Source organism: Lepisosteus oculatus, chromosome 28, assembly GCF_040954835.1.
Source record: "Lepisosteus oculatus isolate fLepOcu1 chromosome 28, fLepOcu1.hap2, whole genome shotgun sequence".
Classification (NCBI taxonomy): Eukaryota; Metazoa; Chordata; class Actinopteri; order Semionotiformes; family Lepisosteidae; genus Lepisosteus; species Lepisosteus oculatus.
Window position 1 is genome coordinate 5,953,688 of NC_090723.1, and position 20,825 is coordinate 5,974,512.

The 20,825-nt window shown below is 49.1% G+C and overlaps 1 protein-coding gene across 1 annotated transcript; it reads right to left on the reverse strand.

Moving 5' to 3' along the window:
* Positions 1-11,720: 11,720 nt before the first annotated feature.
* On the reverse strand, positions 11,721-19,683 carry 42sp43 (P43 5S RNA-binding protein). Its single transcript, XM_015362127.2, has 9 exons — positions 19,414-19,683; positions 19,076-19,176; positions 18,770-18,866; positions 17,924-18,012; positions 16,287-16,360; positions 15,496-15,576; positions 14,506-14,735; positions 13,130-13,180; positions 11,721-12,285 (listed from the first exon to the last, which is right to left on the reverse strand). Exons 1-9 carry the CDS (start codon positions 19,543-19,545, stop codon positions 12,031-12,033), a joined length of 1,110 nt encoding a protein of 369 aa, XP_015217613.1. The 5' UTR covers positions 19,546-19,683; the 3' UTR covers positions 11,721-12,030.
* Positions 19,684-20,825: the final 1,142 nt, after the last annotated feature.

The window sequence follows — 20,825 nt, forward strand, 5'->3', positions numbered from 1 at the left end:
GCAGCGATGGGGGCTCATACACCAGGAGACACTGGAACGGATATGTGAAGCCCTGGGAGCTCAACGGAGCCAGGGTCTGCACGGCTGAAGTCTCACCAAAGAGCTGCAGGCTCAGGTGTTTTTGTTACTTTAATATCACAACAAAAACAAGACGAGCCCATTTGACCTCCAGCTCCTTGGGCTGCTAGAAGTTAAATGAGCCAAGGATTTCGGCCAGCCGTTTCTTGCAAGAAGTCAGGGTATCGGCTTCGACAACGGGACGAGGTAGCTTGTAACCGATTTCCATAACTCCCACTAACCTTTGTGTGAGGAAGTGCCACCTATTTTTAGTTAGCTCTTTCTGCTTTTCAAAACTGGACATTCCCTTAAGCTCACCTGTCCTTTTTCCTCTGGACATTCCATAAAGGCAGTATCTTTTATGTCACTTGGTAACCAAAACTGAAAAATTAAATCGGAAGGAGTCCTTACTAGTGCAGTGGACAATTCTCATCAGATGATTTTAAATCTAAATTTCAAACTATACACCATTCTGCTGTGTTCCTAGACTAGCCTAGACGTGAACTGGCAACCTCTGGATTGAGGCCCTGCCTACCCGCCACTTTGTCTGAGCTCCTCCCATGTGGGAGACTGTCTGACCCTTTGACCTCTGACCTTTTCCTGGTAGGGGGTTTCCTTCCCCCCAAACAAAACTCCACGGACATCATGCATCCGGTCAAGCGATCAGATTTATTGCGATCTCTGGAGTCGGGGCTGGCCTGCCCTCGCAAACACAACCTTCAGCAGTCAGATCCAAAAATCTTTGAAGGAGAGGCTCCAAAAAGGAAATTTAAACTTGAAAACGAAAATCAATCCCCCTCTGATGGCTCACACAAACGCGCCCAGATGTCTGCGCTTCCTCTGAAGGGTTTGTGCATTTTCTGTTGCTTTCTAAAAACAAACTTGTCGGTGTCAGCCCCCCCCCCACCCCCCACTTCTGCTCTTCCCAATGTGAAGGGCAGACAAATTTGTCCCCCAGGACTCTCATGGGGCTCGGGCTGCCTTGCAGGTTGGCACCATTTTGGCATCCCCGGAGCCCAAGGACTTTTAAAAAGTGACCTTTCCCGTCAATATCAGGGAAAAAGAAACCTTTTGAAATGTGGTTTGGAGGAATCTGGGCCCAAACAGCTTCAAGCTGCCCTTGAAAAGCACTGCGCACTCGCGATGCTCAGTGAAGGACACATGGCACCGTCGAGACAGGACCACCCCAACGCCCGTCTCCACGAGTCCCCTGGAGAGACGTCGGGTGGGAATCAGCAATTAGCCGCTCATCGTTAGGCGCGGCTCCCGCCACACTGCGGCCTGGGCCGCGGGGCTGCGATGTGAATGCGTCAGCAAGGCCCGGGCGCTCTGATGTACAGGGAAGAAGCTGGAGATCTGGCCGACGTCATGCCCAAACACGAGAATTCATCACTTCTGGGAAGCCAAACATCAGGGCAGTGAAGAGCTGTCCATCACGCTCAGCTGCAGTATTAACGACGCGATATTACGGAGAAGGAAAAACGTTGACGCTTTAAACCCCGACCACGCTCGCTCGCTTCGTGCGCTGGCACGCTCTGGCCCGCCCGCCTGTCGTCGCCGGACCGCCTTCAGACTGCGCCCCGACGAGCCGGCAGCCCCAGCTGAGAGAGTGCTGATCCTCCTGCCGAAGGGATGTCCTTGCAGGGAAGACCGAGTGTCCAGCGGGTCAGGAGGGCGCAGGCCGGACCGCTTCGTAGCCACATCTTAAGCGGGCAAGGGCATTGCCACCCTGGAGATCCTCAGTTGGGCACGGAGCACATTATAACCAACAGGCCTGTTTCCTGTGGCCACTGGACCCGCGTTGAGCTCCCTTGACCAGCAGCAGACCCAGCGCAGGCAGGGAGAGGACCTCAGCTGCACAGCACACAGGGGCTTCTGGTGACAACTGAGGATTCAATCTTCCAGGACCAGGGTCGACAACGTGCCAAAGAGCATAATGCTTTTTTTTTTTCCTCATTCAGGGATGGAGCATCATCCCAAAGAACTGTACTTAATCTCACTTTGTTACTCCACTCAAACCCCTTTTTCTCCTTCCTTCTCTCCCCCTCTGCCCCTCTGTCAAACAATGAAGAGATTCTGCACTCACTATCTCTGAGCCATTCAATAAACCCAGAGTCTGAATGCGAGTGGGTAACGGAACGGGGAAGAGCAGGAAAAGAAACAGATGGTTTTACCGAATGGAAATGGGAGAAGCATGGCCTCTACTCTGCACTGAATACAAATCCACTGACCTCCCCCCGATTAAACCTGCTCAGGGCAGATGTGACTAATTAAAACACAAGCATTCCCTGTCTTTGTCTCATTAATGGTTTCAAGGTGGGGTCATGCTGGTTAAGTACCTGAAGTGTACTTGGCCTACAATTAATTTGAGCATTCATATTCACTGTGTTAATGAAACACCTAATTTCGGCCCCACTGCGGAGACCTGTGCACCCCTTACTCATGGCGCACAGCTCCTGGTTCCAAGGTGAGGTTCCAGGCAGCCAAGTAGCATGCTTTCACCTCAGTCAACCTCTCCTGTTCAGGGTCTTCAACCACTTCCAGGTTGACACCTGTCTCCTTCCAGGTCAGAGAAGATCAGCAACATGCAAGTCTGATTGAGGCAAATCAATGACAACTGATGTCACTGGGCTGCGTCATGAGGCTGACAGGGGTGAGAAGCTTCCAACTGTAATCCTTGGCATTTGCACATGGGATTGCAAGCTTGATTGCTATGCTAAGGAAAATGCAGCAGTCTCTATCTCTCAGTCACTGAGAGCTTTGGTCCAGGATGAGGTTTATGAGCTGTGGTATAATTAGTCTCTTCCCCCTTTGCCAAATTGCCCCCTTCAAGACCAGAATGGATCTCAAGGTCATAAAGGCTCAGAGCAGCATTAAAAAGCTGAGATCCATTAACTCAGTGAGAGGGCTGCTCTGAAACAGCTCCAAGGCTGTTATTGCTTGTCACTGTGCGATCCTGGATAAAGCTGTTAAAAGCCAAATTTTCAGCTGCCCTCAGCCGTTTTGTTTTTGGACACAGATGTATGAAAAAAGAAGCATTTTCAGCTTCTTGCTCGATACTCTTTTTTTTTTTTAAAGTGCAAGGATGACGCATTTTATTCAATTAGACTGCGGGTGAACTCTGAAGTCCACATTAGCGAGACAGGGCACAGTCAGCACTTTGAAGCCACCGCGACGCTGCAATAATGAAGAATTGCAAAAGGCCCCTGTCCCCACAGCCGCATGGCAGTTCTGCTCCCAAAGCAGCCTTGAAGTCCGTGGTGCGCCCAGGGTTTTCAAAGGTTCAATTTGATTGCGGGGGCTGCAAAAACAAAAGGCAATAGGGGGCAACACTCAAACTGAAAAGCAAGTGCTTGTAAAATCCAGCCGTTTTCTTGCTGCCTCATCCAACACGGGGTCGTAGGGCAGCCGGAGCCTATCCTGGTAAGCACTGAGCGCATGGCAGGGTACACCCTGGACAGGACGCCAGTCCATTGCAGTGCAGCTGATAAGTGAACGAGGCTCTGAAACCCCAGCAGACTGATACTGACTGCAAAGAGGGTGATAAGCAGCCGAACACAACGTCCGAGGGAGAGCGCGAAACCTCACAAACCTCCACAAAGGGGCGTTGCACTCTCAGGCTGCCAGGGGGCCTCTGCTGGAGAGGCTGATGTGCCAATGCTGATCTGGGCTGGTACGAGACCCCCCCCCACCCCCCCAAGAGGGAGGTGTCCACGTGCCCAAAGCAGGGGTCCCAAACGCAACTGAACACTCCAGCAACAACCAGCTCAGAATCTCTCCGTTATCTAATCAAAGCTACAGGGAAATCAATTTAATACATAATACATAAGCTCTTCCATATTTAACACGGATAAAAAGCTGAGCGCCGTGTCGATGTAAGGGTAGGAGATGCTGGGCTAATGGATCCTGGGACCAAAGTGAATTATGGAGGAGCAGGAGAAAAGGGCTTTTAAAAACAGCAGTTGAAGGGCAGGCAGGACACACAGTCCCAGAGGCCATGCACAAAAGGTATGCCTCTACAAACAGCTTTTCAAAAAGAACACGGGGATTTAAACTGCAAAACACGGCAGGCAGTTCCTCTCTCTGGCGGGGGGGGGGGCGAAAATCAATTTCTTCGTGCCCCCCTGCCTGCAGAAGTGCGCAGCCTCGCGCTCGACTCCATGGGATCAGAGCCAGTGTCCCAGCGGGACCAGGAGCCCTCCTGATCGAACACTGCAGCAGGGAGCAGGGTCACGTTTACTTGACACTTTCACCAGCCTTCGACCCCCCCTCCCCACCTCGTGCCACTCATGATGGGTACCATCATGGCCAGCTGCCCTCCGGTTCAGTGAGACCAGGCTCCCCGCCAGCAAGCCAGCAACCCAGCAACCCAGCCTTGACAGATAGCCAGGTTCACTGGCAAAGGCTCTTAGAGAAGAAAGCTGCATAGCTCCCTCCAGCTGTGGGTGTGAGAAATAGCCAGCTGTATCTTATTCTACCCCAGTCTCTAATAGAAGACCTTCCAACTGCCCGCAGCCTGACCCCACAGCTACATGCATTAGAGAAGAAAGGCCTACAGTACAGACAGCCAAGCTCACTCCCATTGCAGGTTCATGTGCTGCCGATAACACATTTATCCCTTCCCGCGCGCTGCTGGTCTGCTCTTGAAGGCGTCTGCGCAACCAAACCGCGCTCGATGTCGAGGCGGGGCGGCCACAGATCGCCGAGTCCCATCAGGCTCGCTCACGGTCGCAGCTCAAGCTGTTCTTGAACACCACAGAGGACGAAGGCCAGGGCTCAAGGCGGGTTTTAGGTCAGCTGTTCCTGAGGAAGGCTATATATGGCTTCAAGTCTGGCAGCTAACCTAGTTTGCTCTTCCCCCCCACGCCATTGTGGTCAAAGTCATCTTCTGTCTGATCCTTTTGCCTCCTTCATTCAGGCACTCTCTTTCTTGGTGCTCCAGCACTCTAGGAATCTCAGGACATATATAAACAAACCATCCGGATCTGTGACTGTCACATGATTGCTTTTGCTTTGTTGGACTTTACAATCATGGTCAGAGACTGAGCCCCTGAGCAAGAGGAGACTGACTCGTGAAAGACCCACGTGCTCCACAGTGCACTGCCCCCAGCCCAGTTTTCCCAGTACCGGATCCCGATCTCCCGCTGGCGGCTGACGAGGTGGGCCAGGGCGGTAGGGCCAGAGCCGTCTACCCTGGAAGGACGGAGACGCGCAGAGGGACCGACACCTGCCCTACATGCCACACTAGAAACAAGCCCAGAGGAGCTGCCTGCACATGACTGGAGCCATGGAAAAGAAACTGACACCACAGACGTTAAAGGACTTACAATGGTATGGAAAAGGCAAATCTAACCATTCATGCTAGTACAAGAGCACCTTCAATACAGTGGGGAAAAAAGTGAAATTGAACTCCTATACTGCAAATAAACAATGGCAAATAAGCTGAAAGTCTTGACAAGGAATAACCTGTATTTTATTTGGCCAGTGCTTTTAAACTAAGCAACTTACATTTGCACCCATTTATATTAAGTGTTATACTAGAGCAATTCAGGTGAAGTATCTCACTCAAGGGCTTTAAAAAGCTTTGTTTTACTTTGACACACACATACCACTGTAAGGCTCAGTTACCTGGGAGAGGTGGAGGGAAATTAGAAACCTTCTGCAGCAGGGAAGAGATACTTCAAACACAACTAAAGAACTAAACTCAGCCAAAGCTCTGCCTCAAAGCAGAGGTGCGGCGCTGTCACAGGGAATAAAAGACTCGCGCATCAACGACAGATCAAAATACACTGAAAACAGGAAAAAAAAAAGAGCAGAGACACTGCAGAGGGAAGCAAGGCAGCACACAGCACAGCGAAAGGTAGTTCGCGAGCCAAGTGGCAAGTTTAAAGAAAAACAGCCGCATTAATCACAGCAGCATCGATGTCTTCGATCTGGTCTCTAATAATCGTGCTGTGAGAAACTGATGAGCCTGCGAAACAACGCAGGCACTTCCACAGTTACAAGCAAGCTGCAAACAGAGGCAATGGGGAAAAAAAGGGTCAGGGGGCTTCTGCTGCCTTGGTGTTGGCTCTTCCCATCATTGTGAGGCAGAATGCACCAGGCGCTGGATCGCTCACCCACTGACAGGGAGTGTGAGCAGGGTTCAGACCATCCTGAGACAGCCTGCCCCTACCCTCCTGCCGAGGCCCAGTTGCAAGTGTGATCCCGCTCGGGACAAAGACGAACTTCCGGCTCAGACTCTGTCTGTGCTCGGCTGGGGAGTCAATCGTGCAAAGCTGCCACCTATGGGATGACGAAAAAAAGCCTCTAACCCACCCCTAAAAGGTCCAGATGAGGCACTAGATATAAACGCAGGTTAACCTTCTCCTTGCTGGTTAAAACCATGGCCGACGGTGACCAAGTAGCTCCCTACAACTGCCTGACCACACTCAGGAGAGTCAACAACACCTCTGGAACTGGCCACGATTCTCCTGTAGACAGAGGGGAGTGTGTTCACACACAGAAGCAGGAAAAGAGAAGCCTTGATTCCAAACTGGAAAGAAAGGAAGGACAGAGTCAGCTACTCCCCCTGAACACGCAGGCACTGATGAGAACATATTCTTTTCCTCTGCCACCCCTGCTTTTCGAGCAGAAAGATAAAAGCATTACCGCTGATCCAAACACACGCAGAATTCAAAAGTCTGCTGCCACCCCCGTCCCAGGTAATCCTTTAAATCAGGGAACAAGGATCCCAAGGTGATGAAAGCCCGAGAACAATCCTCTTACACCACAGCACACATGTGCGCTCCAGGCCATCAGGCTAATTAAGCAAAAAAACATGACCTCAGCAGCCCTCATGCTTTCTCCCTGCTGCACCCAAAACTTACATTTCAAAAGGATTTAATGTTTTCCAGAAGAAGCTAGAACAGAAATAGCACACTAGAAGGGAGCTAGTAAAATCACAGAAACCCAGAAAGGGAACAGGTCAGACTATTTTAAATGAGCATGTAGAAGGCACTTGATTCTATAGATCTTGCATAGTGTTGTTGGACTTGCCTCTGCACCCAGCCCCATCCATCGCACCTGCGTACCAGCAGAGCAGAGGAACCTGGGACCCATCGCCCACTGAGCTGCCAGTTGCTTGACCAGAACAGCTCGACTGGAGGATGTTCCCAGTGCCCACAACATGCCAGCTTCACCCTGAAGTGTCTGGAATCATGCTTCCCTCTGAAAGCGTCGGTATAGTCTCGCAGACGCTCTGCATGACACCTTAGCACCGGCTGGTGTGCGTTTAAGTCTTTGAGGAGGTTACAATATTTTCTGGACTGTCGCAATCAGGACTGCCCCAGGTCTCTGTCCCATGGGAGAGCAGGACAAGAGGCAAACATCTTTCAACGAGAATTTAATCAGCAACAGATTTACCAACAACAGCTTCCCATGGCACTCCAAGAGCACAAAGGGCAGAGCGGAGCCGAGCTTCAGCTTCCTGAAGAACAGAAGCAGGGAGTTAAGTTTCCTTGGCATCCTGGAACAGACCATCAGAAGTTCATCAGAGAGTGTAAACATCTTTCTAGGTCAGGGGTGCCTACTGCTGTCAGCAGGTTCTCTTTCCAGCTTGGCTCTTAACAATCAAAAGCAGCTGCTCGCTAGCTGTCAATGCTCTAGTCAACCTCTCGGGTACTTCTGCTTTAAAAGAGACCTTGAAGACCCAGAAACACACCAGCCCTCCAGGACTGGACACCCCGGCTCGGGAGCCAAGGCTCATGGGTAAAGGTGCTGTAGAAGATTCCCACTTCAAACCAAGACAATGGCAGAGACCAAACTAAAACCAAAAATCTCTGGAACTCTGGCTACAGAACTACAGGACCACTGAGAGACCCTGCCTAACAGGGTCTAACAGTAAGAACTATCCACAAACTTGTTGATTCTCATTCATGTGATCACCTTATCTGCTCTTTCACATTCAAAATGGCTATTTCCATAAATCTGTTCATCTGCTGGACCCTTAAACTCATAGGCTCACGCTTCTTTCCTGAATTTATTCTTTGCAGTTTTCAGCCACGCTGTTCTCAGAACTCGACAAGGTTTTTTTTCCCCCCTCTCGGGACCAGCTCCCCCTCCTCCCTTCCCACCCCAACGGGCGCACTGACCCGGGCTCAGGACCCACCCTGTAACTCGGCCTGCAAAACCAAACCACCTCTGGCTTTCAGCAAAGAGAACAGAACAGGCACCATGGAGGGGGGGGGGGTGTAGGAGAGAGCAACAGCCGGATTTCACCTGTCAAGGAGCAAAACAAATGACGACCGTGGGGCACACAGCGCCTCAGGACGCAAAAAAGCAATTTAACGAAACGCGAGACGGGTTATTAGAAAATGAAGATTAACCTGGGTCAGGAGCAACACAAGGTAATTACAATCCCTCGCCACCGACATCTCCCAGACAACAAAGACACGTAATTGAGAAAAATGATGCCCCCCCCCTCCTCCTCCGCCAAACATCCAGCTTTGAGACCTGTCTGATGCACAACGAAGACGGCGGAGAAGATGAGTACCCTCAAGCAGCCCGTTTCGAGTCAGTGGGGCATCGCCACGGAAACGAGATGCCCCCCCACCCCACGCTCTCCTGGACAGGAATCGTCCCTTACCCCCGCTGAGCTACTCAGAGGCACACCGGCCCCAGCCCTCTGAACCACAGCACAACCTCCCCTGGGTCCAAAACATGGCGAACACTTCCGACAGTTAGTAAATAACACCCTGTTTTTCCCAGTGGAGAGGGTCTCTATTAAACAGCATGCTGCCGGGGGCAGGCGTGTTTTATTCTGCAGGGTGAAGCTTACCGACTGCTATAAATCAGATGCCGGCACCCCTGCTCACTAATGAAGTCTTCAACTACATAAATCCTACCCCCCCTACCAGCTTGCAATAAACATTCTAGTCAATTAAAAACGAGCGAGGGATGGGAAAGCAGCAGGAGAGAACACCCTCTCACTGCCAGCCATGGAAAGATCAGGAGAGAAATAACGCCGTGCTCCATTAAGGAGAGCACCGAGAGAGCACAGCCTGCTGCCGCTCAGAGCTTCCACTAGCAAAGCACCAAGGGGGATCCAACAGTATGGTACCTGCTGACCTCAGAAGCAACACTACCCTGCAGGGGCCCTGCTTGGGTGAGGGTTAGGCAAGGGGGTCCACCCTCATGACTGCCCAGCAGGAAGCTCCAGGGCTCGGCCACGGGTCCAGGGAACCAGCCAGGCCGTGCTGAGGAGCTGATCTCTTTACGTAGTGGCAGCCCTCCACCACAGCCTGCGAGAGATTCTCAAATCACACGGCAACACAAGGGCAAGCCAGGGCAGGGAATACAGAAGTTTGAGGGGACTACCTTCCACTGTTTAAAAAGCCCAAGGGCATCACCAAGGTCAACCCAGTAGACTCATGGAAACAAGCTAATGTTTGTGAAAGAACATTGTGTTTTTGTAAAAAAATAAAACTGACCTAGCAATGTGCCTGCTTATTCATTTGGGGAAAAAAAAAATACATTAAACAGATGAGGGAGTCTGTAACCAGCAACCCAGCCATGTTGTTAAAGCTAGTCACAGCCTTCCTTTAAGAAACAGCTGGGTTGGATTTTCCACTCGGTTAACTGCCTCGGGCATCCATCTTCTGAAGGTGCTGCAGTAGAAATCAGTGAAGAGCAGCTTAACTGAACAATTAAAGAAAATTATGGGCAAGACTGCTACTGCCAACAGTCCCCACACCTCGACGAGATTCAAAAGGCTGAAACGGGATAAAATGGATCATTAAGACCGTTAAATTAAAGCTACAGAAGTTTATTTTCCTTCTGTAATTTCCCATTGCACTGTGGAGTGTAGGCTGTTTTGTAGAGCCCAGATTTCAAGTTGCAAATATTAGTATTACACCAGGCACATATTGATTCCCCGCTGTAAGGTTGAGAAAAGAACATCTCAGCTGTAGGGCCTCCTTCAGATGAGATATTGGCATTGACAGCATCTTGATAATCCTTTCATAACATGTGAAGTACCTTACCCTTTGACACCTGATTCTAATTATTCTTCATAGAATGGTGGAATCAATTAAAGTACCATCACTGCAAGCTTTCTAAGTCTCACTATTCCCTCAGTGTCACATCCTCCCCCAATTCTAGAGCCCAGGAACACACACTGCAACCTCTCACTTCCTGGAAGAGTTCTGCACACCTGCCAACAAAGACCAGCACCTACAGAGCATCGGGTGCTCTCCAATTACCACTGTACAGGGGGTGCTGCATTGCTCCGGAGGGGTGCAGAGATACCAGAGATGTCCCCATCTTCGATTCAGCAGCACATGCTGTAGAGGACTCAGGTGTCCCCCCCATTCCAGACTGACGGAGCCCACAGAGGTGCTTTAGACCCCCAAAATCCCACTAGCTTAACTGCTTACAAGATGGAACGAAGCACACAAGGAAATCAAAGCACCGTGAGTCGTCTTAACTGATATAACAAGTTGAAAAGCCTACTTACAGCCTGCACAGGAAATCCTATTAAAAACTAGCCAGACCAGCTCAATGGTAAGCATCCACCTACAACTAGTCCCATGTTTCCCCCCCCCCCCCACTACAAAAACCATGATTAACCTTGAACTAAAAATTATCCAAAACTTTGCACATCACTATGCAATTGCTGTTAGACTCAAAATACATATTCAACCCATGAGTGAGGGAGAGCTCCAGAAAAGCAGACATTTAAATGCTGTAACTGAGCCAGACCAGGTTTAGCACTTAATTCAGATGCTAACTTCACATTGTATTTGCAAATTAATACCAATTTTTCACATCATGCAAAAACGTGGGAGACCACAAGCTACCTCTATTAAGATCTAAAACAAAGTACCCAGGCAAAGCTACTTACTACTGCCAGCCATAATCCACACATGGGAGACCAAGATCACTTGATTTCACTCTGCACTTGAGTAGCATTCAGGAAGGTAACCATTCAGGTCTTCCCCAGAACATCCAGCACAGCGATAGTTAACACTTGGATCCCTCCATTACCTTTTATCAAGCTCAGCATAAAATAGGAGACCACAGAGACCCCCTCCCTCCCCACATCCCATTGCAACATGCCAACTTTCCATAGGAAAGCCCTTCTACCAGCCCCACTCTCCCACAAGCACATACTCGCTGTATGGAGATAGACCTCGCCAGCAGAGCTCTGATCATGGGAAAAATACTCTTACCCCCTTCACCAGCACAATGCTAGAGCCCTGCTATGAACTAGTCCCCCCCAACATACAAGACACCCCACTGGAACAGTAAACTGTCCGTTTGAGACTTCAGACTCAAATCTGCTGAAGGGGATTTGTCTAAACCTGTAACTGCCAGACTTATCCAGCAATAACAGGAGGAAAGAAATGCAGTAGGTTTAAAATTCAGATGTATTAAATGGTGCCCTCAAAGGTCAGTTGCTTAGGATGGGATATTTGTATGCTTTAGTGTAGATGAAGTATGAAACTATTCATGATAGAACAGCTACAAATTTAACCAATTGCTCAAATCAAAGGATCTCAGTGTCAGGAACACTCTCCACCCACCCAACCCACCTCATTAAACCAAGGGTGGGTCATGCCCTGAAGCCCAGTACCACAGGCTATTGGATCTCAAAGAAGCAACTGCAGAACAGTACGCATAAGAAAAAAAAAATCCTGCACTTTATTGGAAAGGGCCCAGCTTTACAAATTTCACTTTGCCAAGTTACACAAGCCTCTCAACACCATCAAGGTAAACAAAGCAATGCGCAGCAACTTGCCATTCAAAAAAAAAAAAGAGAAAGCGCAGTTTATTGCAAACAAAGGCAAAACTCCCCAACTTAAGACTCAGCTAAAATTATAGATCAACAGCCAGGAACCCCTACCCAGAGGCATTGTGTAGTAAAGAAAAAACTAGTTTCCAATCCTCTTTAACATTTCCAGAGCGAACACTCACTCCCCCAAGCGTGGGCCTCTAAGGGGTGGCGTTGACGACCCTGTTGGGCTTCAGGTCGAACAGCTCCCGCAGGCTGACCTCGGGCTCCACGTGGTGAGGGATCTTGCGCTCGTTGAAGAGCCCCGAGAGGTCGGCCTCCACCTTGCCGCGGCCGGGGAAGCGCAGGCGCAGGGCGAAGAGCCGGCTGAGGTCCTCCTCCACCAGGAGCGCCCTGCGCTGGCCGCCGCCCCCCCGCCTCTTCTGCCACTTCCTACTGGACCGCTGCTGCACCAGCTGCAACCAATGATGGGTCAGGGTCCACAGCCAGGCCCCTCCCATTCTCACACAGTACAAGACCATGACACCCACATGACCACATCAGACCTGCCCTTCAATATTGCTTTCCAATATTTGGAAATTTCTGCATTCCCAGTTTATATTTGGGATCAACAATCAACATCTTAACTTCATACAGAAGAGAAAAAAAAAAGATACTCTGGAGGAAGGTAAAAATTTAACATGTACCCATTAACCAAGGCATGGCAAAATATATAATCAATGGTCCAAGTTAAGTCAGTTAAACTCTGCTCATGGGAACGGGCAAGACTCAGAGGACATATCCATCTGTTGACAGTTCTACAGCATGTCAGAGTAGGATTTCTCAGCATTGCCCTGCAGAGACTACAGCTTAGAGAAACCAGGTCAGTCACCTTCCTGACCGATCCAAAATGGTTTGGGAACTTGCCTACTTAAAATTGAATTCTCCAACACATAAGGGTGTTAAGTGTCCAAACCCAAGGCAATTTAAACTCCGTTTGAGCCCCCCTCCCAACACTACCTGTGGGCAATTTATACAGCATCAGACAAAGTTGCCAACAAGGCCATTTCTTAAAGCCACTCCAGCTGAAGTGAACAAGTGCATTTGGAAATTCAAGATAAGGATTTGCCAGTGCATTGGTGGAAGACCTTGGTGAACATGAAGACAGGCCTCCTTAAGTCAACTGTCCACATGCAGGGATCATTTAAGAACTATGACGGCCACATCTTTGCATTGGCAGAATGAGGAAGTGAACACACTGCAGCTTTGATCCCTTAAAACCCACCCTTCCCAGTGGGAAACCTGAGCACCTGGGCTTACCTTCACTCTCCCCTCCGGGTCATGATGGACAACGTGCCTGGTGAGGCTCTCCTGAAAAGAAAGGCCATGCAGCGATGAGCACAACAAAGCAGCCAACAAGCAGAGGCTATCTGGCCCAAAGCACTAACAGCATTGATCCAAGAACTGTATTCGGATGTTCCTGAAACGAGCTCAGAAAACCCAGTTGGCAATTACTTCAGCCTGGCAGCTTGCTAAAACTTCACGTGCAAGAGATGAGAACAGTTCCTCTTACAGCACCAGTTTGTTTTGCTGCCGAGTATAAAGTCACTGGGTTCACCAATATATCTCAGCATAGGCCAAGATTAGCATTTTGCATTACAGCTTGTAGATGTGCACTCATGAAAATGGATTTCAAATTATAGCCACAGCAGTTTTACACATTTAACTACTCTCCTGATTGGGTCCAAAACCCATTGACGCATTACGCTTTTATGAAGTAGGATCTTGCTGTGAAATTAGGCAGAATTTGCACTGTTCACAAAAAGCGTTTGCTGTTAACAGCTAATTAGAAACCAAGCTTAAATGACTAAGAGGATTTACTCATCTGATTAAGTCACCCAAAAAAAAAAAGTTTTAAATGAATTTTAAGGGGGTTTCGACCCAGCCAGCACCCCAGAGCAAGATGCAGGTAATGATTGTTGTGTCCAAGCTACAAATAACTCAAGCACATAAAAGCAGGTGGGTTTTCTGAATTCTAGTTGAATGAAGGCACTAGTCGCTGATGGCTTCCCAACAGGTTCCATTAGTGCTTTTCACCTCTTCAACACAGCCTCTCCACTTAAACAACTATGCCACTCATACAATTCTGACCCCAATGGAATTCCACTGCATTGCTCCGGCTGCACACTTTAATGAGTGGATCTCAGAGGGGCACTCCAATGCTGCATTTAAACTCACTGGTATTTTGCAATGCATTTTAAATTCTCGGATTAAGGCAGTTGCATCTATTATGTCCTTTTAAGTGGATCTCCAGATGTCAGAATGGACCGACTCCTCCATACAGTATATACAAAAACTAGATGCACAAAGCCTACAAGTAATTATACACGGATTTGAATTTGCCATGTTATCATGCACTGCTTACTGCTACTAACACCACAACAGTGGTTCCCAATCCTGGTGACCCACACGCCTTAGATTGAGTAAAGTGTCAATTAAGAAGTTGCTTCTAGTCACAAATTTGTAAGGGAAATTAACTTTTACTGGTGAATTTTGAGATTTTAAGTCAATGGAGGGCGTGGTTGTGTAACCAAGGGCTCAGCTGGAACACAAAGCCAACGGGTGGACAGGACCAGGAGTGGAGCCGCTGCCGTATGGGGAGAACGAGGGCCTGCAGAGGGACAGAGGGCACTCACCCGCATGGCGAAGACCCTGGGGCAGTCGGGGTAGTAGCAGCGGTACTTGAACAGCTTCAGGTGCTCCTTGCGGATGTGGTGCTGCAGGTTGAAGGCGGTGGTGAAGGAGGCGGCGCAGCCCTCGTTGGGGCACGCCAGCACGGGCTTCTCCCGGGTGTGCGAGCGCTTGTGGCGGCGCAGGGACTGGCGCGTCTTGAACTCGGCCGGGCAGAGCGGGCACAGGTACTTCCCTGACAGACGAGGGGAGACCTCAAACCTGAGCTGCTCCCGCTGGGGCGTCCAGCCGCTCACTCGGAGAGGACCGCCCCAACACAGCAGTTACACGATCCAGAACCTTCAAGTGCTCACTGCTGGAGACCCTGTACAGCAGCAGTTCCCCAATCCCTGGTCCTGGTGACCCCCTACCCAACATGCACCTGCTGGTCCTCATTCCAGCCCACCTTCATTAGTTAATTAAAGCACCTTGGATCAGGTAACACTTCAAATGACAAATACTTGAGCACAGGAAGTGGCACAACCTGGGTGCCAACAATGGCCTTGCCATAACAGCCCCACAGTCACCATTTTTGGATTGGGGGGGGGGGCTCTCCTCGCCATTGATGCTCATGAAGCCACTGCTCATGCTGTGCTCACCATTATCAGATGTTAGCTTTGCAGCCAAAATTTGGTCATGGTTTTAATGCAGTTTTATAAAAAGGAGCTATCAAAACCATGATGATTCAGGGAAGCCTGCTTTAACCAGCTACTAATTGGAAGTTGCAGATCAAGGACAGGATTTGGTTTCTACTTAAAGGGTGGGGCCCTGCACATATGCATTTCTAGAAGCACAAAAACTGAACATTTTACCATCTTAATAAAATTCAGGGCCATAACTTGTTTACAGTACATGCAAGGTCAGTCCTGGGTGGCCATATACAACAGTCCAGACACTGGTACCATAAGTCTTTCTGCAACACTCGTATCTTCGTCAGGAAGTCCAAGAAAGATTACCTGGGTGCGTCGCCATATGCTTGCAGAGTTTCCCCCATGTGGGCGCAACCACTGGGCAGCTGGAATCACGGCAGGGGTACCCTAGAAAAAAAAAAGGGGGTCAGTGTGAATACCAAGGTTTCTTTTCCAGAAGAAATTTAGATCTTAAGCCACCATGATGGGCAATCAAGTTTCCGCAAGGCCAGCTGGAAGGTCCTGACCATCAGATGGGCTATTGATCACTTCCCAGATCCCCACTAAATGAATCTCTGCTTGCAGAATGTTTCTCACCTGCACTCAAAAAACCATATTGAGGTACCCGTCATGTCATTCAAGAACACAACCATACTTCTACACACATTATAGCACACAGGAGATCAGTGTTCAACAGGCCTAGTTTCTTCCCAGCACGAAAGCTGGTTTGGCAGCACCCTACCACTACATCTCCTGACAGTTAAGATTTAATCCCCCACCCATCAAGTGTGGACAAGGATTTGTGGTAAAAAAAAAAAAAGACTGGAATAACTCCAATCAGAACCCATATGCTCCAGAAATGCTTGAAAGGCCAGAAATTGACATTTAAGTGCAGTGAAACTGCATGGCCCCATCAGGTAACTCCACATCCAGCTCTAAAAAGAGTAAGCTTGGCACTTTCGGTTCACTTGGTCTGTAGACAGACATGTGACCCTTTGCAGTAGAATCCTGGCTAGGATCAGAGGTGGGGCTCTTCCATTTAAAGAGATCCCCAGACTGACAAGGCTACGGCTCACTGGCTTTGGACAGTCCCAGGGTGGAGAACAGCTCGACTGCACCTGCGTGGGTCTTCTGGTGGGCTTTGAGAGCTGCCCTGGTTTCAAAGGTCATCCCACAGCCGTCTTTCTGACACCTGCAACAGCAAGAAGATCTTGCAACCAAAACTTGCAAACAAGCACATGAGTCTTGACAGCGAGCAGGGCATTACAACATTTACTTGTTCAAGAAGCCAACTTCTTACCCTGGGGACCTCTGGTTTAAGATTAACCACCCGTTACCCTCGGTACCCCCACCCCATCTGGTTAAGACCACCCCTGCAGCAGGCATCTCACTGTGGGAGTGATCACGTATTGCACGGTTACCATTCCTGGTCACAGGCAGGAATCTGTCCAGTGTGATCAAGTAGTCCACAGGACAGCCCCCCCTTCCCTGCTCCTGGGGATCCACACCTCCTGATCCAGCTGAATTGAGACTTCTTGATAAGTTACTTGGGAGCAGTTTTCAGTTCAAGCGAGGTATGAGGTTACCCATGTCATGGGCAACAAACTGAAGCCAGTTGGACACGGGAGGGCAGGGGACACCCAGGGCCAGTCCTCAAGGCTTCAATCCCCAGATTAAGAAAAGGCTTCGATTGGACGGATTATGTAAATCGGATCAGTTAAGTAACCGAGGGCTCAGGTGGAAAGAAACACCCTCTAGCTCTCCAGGATTGGAGCCGTGTGCTCATGAATTAAGGGCTTAATGAAGTAACATCCAGAAAAAGCCAAACGCTGGGGTCACGGCCAATGAAAAGCCTATCCTACGTGACACTGCTTTATTTAGCTGCTAAAATTAGAAAACAGACACGAGAAACGCTTCCTACTTTATATAAAAGTGGACCAGATTAAAAGGCCTGCACCTTACACAGCAAAGGCTAAAGCAAAACCCAGATAGGTCTGTATTCCTGCTGAGAGCCAGGTGCCTTCAATTGCACGAGGCACTTAATGTACCAAAACACTCAAACCTGTCAGCTTTAATGCAAGTTGTGCCTTTAGTGTTTTTTTTTTTTAACAGCAACAATTGATAAGGTCCTTGCTAGCGAGCAAAAAGCCGACAGCATGCATAAGGTGCAAAGGTTTATTCCGTGCTGAAAAGATTTGGGTTTTCTTCAGATCTTCACATCTGAAGAAGGCTCCACAGCCGACATCTCCTTTCAGCATGGAAGGAACCTTTACCTGTTCCCCAAGCATGAGCTGGGATAGGTTAGATCAGTGGTGTCTTATTCCTGATGGCCCACCCACACCTGTTGGCCTGTTCCAGCCAAGCCCTCAGTTACACAACCAAGCCCCTCACAGCTCTCAAACCTGCTGGAGCTTTAACCACTAAACAATTGTGAAATAAAAATCAGAAACAAATGCAAATTTCAATAAAGCATCTTGGATCAATTAAGGGGGGGGGGGGAAGGGGGTCCCAGTACCTAGATGTTAAGCCAGTGGTTAACAGTGTATATTATGGATACTAACACTGCATGTTAATATGCATACAAACCTTAAGTAGTCTATTGGAAGCCTACCAGCTATGGGACAACATGCCAGTTAACTACCGATTCGAGCACATGGGTGCTAACATGGAACCAGCATTCGAAACATACCAACAACCCCTGAAGATCCCAGCTCCTTCAAGAGCAGCCCCCTGACAAGAAGTCATGCAGACTCACCTGAAAGCCAGAGTAGGGTTGTGCTCATTTAAGTGAATCCTGTAAGCTTTGCGTTTCCTGAAGGTCTTGTCACAGTTTTCAGAAGTACACTGCAGGAGGGGAAAGGATTGAAGAATAAGCACAGAATTCCAGTCAGTCACAAACAAGAGGTCATCTGGGCCCATCTGGCTTGTTCAGTTGCTAGCTGCCAATTAAGTGGCAGCTATCCTGACCCTGGAGTGCCAAGTGTCTGTGGGGTCTCATTTCAAATGATCTTAAGAGCAGCAAACCCAGCTGGTTATACATTTCTGCTTCTCCCAGCTCAGCTCTTCAGGTGCTGCTGCTTTAAAGAGACTTTGAAAACCATCAGACAGACTGGCCCTCCAGGACTGGACACTCCTGATCTAGATGGGCTGTGGGAGTCTGGAGCAGGCTACCACATTGTCCAGGACATGGACTTTAACAATGTGCTAGACAGCCTCTGCACAGCTGTAGTCTTCATGACTAGACTTGATCCAGCCACTTCTTGAAAAACCTGGGTCACCACCTTCTAGCATGGCTGCAGAGTTGGACAGTCAGAATACAGCAGGTTTAAGTTTGTGCAAAACAGCAACTGAGTTGCTCTGTTATACATTGATCCAATTAAGCCAATTAGCTTGTGGTGAGAGGTGGGACATTTCAAGATTACAGCACATCGATGGTAGACATGCACCAGAGAAACTGAAAGCCCAAAGCCTACAATAAAGAAGCCTGACGTTTAACAGTCGTTCACACCCCACGAAAACTTTGTACATCGACCGTGCCTAGAAGCAGATCAACACCGCCGACCAGCCATTGATGGTATCTGGCGCCCTCTGCCGTACGCACCTTGAAATAGCTGTCCTTATCGCCGTGAGCGTATTGGACGTGTCTCTTCAGGTTGTCCGAGCTGTAAAAGGACTGGGAGCAACCGAAATGGGTACAACTGCGATAGAAAAAAAAAGTTTCCACAACTCATTACAAAATGACTTGGACTATTGTATAGAAGTCTCATACTAGCAAGTCACACTGAGAACACATTCATTATAGATGCCTAACGTGTCCCTTAAGCGGTTACACAAGGCCTCTGGTGTTACCACAGGGAAAACTATAGGGCAGCTAAAACACAGCCCGATGCGAAGATCTTGCTTGAACCTGAATGATTTCGTCCCGGTGTGCTTCAACTGGTGGCGTCTCAGATGAGCCTTCCTTGAGAACCTCAACCCACAGCCCGGAATATCGCATGCCAGCGGCCGCTATGGACAAAAAAAAATAATGCGCAGCTGCCGTTAACGGAGGACTAGCGCCATTAAAAAAAAATTGCCCCGTATACCCGCTGCCATGTTTGAAGGCACCCCAATCCCACCGCTTCTGTGGGCAGTTCTGGTTAGAGCACATCAAATCTGTCCCCCCGCGAAATCAAGGCCACATTATTTAAGACGTTGAAGTCCCCTCTCCCTTGAGAAGGGGGGAATCAGGCCGAGAGAGCGCACCTCGCCGGTGTGCACCGTCTGGTGCTCTCTGAGCCGCCACTCGCGCGTGAAGGCGGCGCCGCAGGCCGGGTGGCCGCAGTTGAAGAGCTGCTGGCGCGGCATGGCGTCCACCGCCGCCGAGAGGAGATCCATCTCCCCCACGTCTCCGCCTCCAAAGGAAAGACTTTCGCGATCTCTACTCTCCACTTCGCTCCCACTGTCTTCTATGAAGACGCTTCCCAGCGCTTTCGCGCCCCTATATGTACTTCAGCGAGGGCGGCGGGTCGCAGGTTCTGGTGATTAAGCGCGTAATTGGAAAATCAGAGGAGGGGCGTGTCTGCTCGCAGTGTTTGCGTCTTTGACGAGCCTGTGAGAATTGGGCATTTTCACGCCGCCTCGATTATAAACTGTGTGTGTGTGTTTTAACTGCTTCACCAGAGGGACGGGCCCCGAACAATTGAGCGCTGTTAAAAAGTTGATACGACAGCTCTATGTGGTACCGTGAAGAAATATTAACAATGTTTTAATGCGTTAAATTGTGTATATGCACAGAAAAATCGTGCATCTCCGTGCATGCTAAATGAAAACACCACGGCTTGCTTTCACTCTTTGGCGTTTTATTTTTTATTTGCTCTCTTCTGAATGAAGGAGTCCGTCTGATTTATCATACTAGCAATAATTTAGTATTCTTTGACCACTATTGCCCGGTAGAGGACGCTATGGGATCGGTCTTTGCAGTATAGCACCAGCGACAGTAAGTTTCTCTCTTCGGTCGCTTCGCCGCCTCCTGGGACTTGGCCCTAAGTAGTTTCAATAAGAAACGCCTCCCCCGTTGTACACCGCTGGAAAGCGACAGAACTGTTTGCATTTACTGTGCATCTATAAGACGGTCTGCGCGATGATACCCTGCTAGGGACAGTGGAATAAATAGCAGCTCCACGGACGTCTAGTCTCCGTGACTGACAGAATGAACACCAGCAGCTCAGTGCAAACTAATGGGAAGCCAGAATTATTAAGACGGCGCTTCCCTGCTGTGAGTAATCTATTAAAGATCATATGCAATGCAGCAATCATCCCTGCTCAGGGCTTTTCAATATTGGCCTGTAGCTCCTATTTTCTACCCGTTTATTTTCTGGCTGAGATCTGGAATACTTAATCACGCTCCTAATTGAATTCATTATTGATTTTTATACTTTAACAAAAAATCAGTATATCTTTTCACTGCTAACACTGTAATTAGCCACTCTCAGTGGGGGGAAAGATCTCTAATTAAGAACTTCAAACTCAATTACGGGTTCAATTAAGTGACTGGGAAGCTCAGCAGTAAGGCTTAGCAGCAGACTCTGGGGTCACAGCCTACAGAACCAAAAGAGTAGGGGTGTAACCCCGGCATCTTGGCCAAATTTCCCATTGTCCCTGACCAATCATGGCCT